This window comes from Cynoglossus semilaevis, chromosome 12 (assembly GCF_000523025.1).
Source record: "Cynoglossus semilaevis isolate Cse_v1.0 chromosome 12, Cse_v1.0, whole genome shotgun sequence".
Lineage (NCBI taxonomy): Eukaryota > Metazoa > Chordata > Actinopteri > Pleuronectiformes > Cynoglossidae > Cynoglossus > Cynoglossus semilaevis.
Genome location: NC_024318.1, coordinates 17,268,790 through 17,269,273, shown reverse-complemented (window position 1 = coordinate 17,269,273; position 484 = coordinate 17,268,790). Strand labels below are relative to the sequence as shown.

General features: G+C 38.2%; 1 protein-coding gene across 1 annotated transcript in view; it reads left to right on the top strand.

The window, feature by feature from the left end:
* The window catches only part of shtn1 (shootin 1), a 29,860-nt gene that overhangs the window by 18,373 nt on the left and 11,003 nt on the right, over positions 1-484 (top strand). Inside the window, exon 12 of the mRNA XM_025060969.1 lies at positions 16-98. Within this exon, the coding sequence (XP_024916737.1) occupies positions 16-98 (83 nt within the window). The remainder of the gene's footprint in view (positions 1-15; positions 99-484) is intronic.

Sequence of the window (484 nt, the reverse complement as noted above, 5' to 3'; positions counted from 1 at the left end):
TGTCAACCTCTGTAGCTCACTGTTGTCAATGATCCGGAAGAAGAGGGACATCAGTGCTGACATCCCTCTAGTGGTCCAGGACCCTGCCAATACCCCAGGTGATGTGTCCAAATGAAAAAAATAATAGCAGAAAGATTAAACTACAGATGACAAAGCAGAATCAACCGCCACATCTACTGGCAAATGATCATAATTCAAAGATCGATTGATCGACTGATTGATTGATTCATTGATCCATTGAAAATTACAGCAAAAAAAAGTTTGAGCGTTTGAAACCGACACAGGGTGCCTTGGGGGGGCGCCATTGAGTATACAGTTGCAACTCATATTTAGCCACTAGAGATATATGGTTCCCATGGGATCTAAGCCATGCAAGGTACTAACAAAACACTAACAATTATGTCTCTTTATCTGTAGCCTTTCAAGTTCATTTTTAAGGTAAATATTTTTCTCACAACAAAAAAAAAAAAAAAAAAAAAAAAAG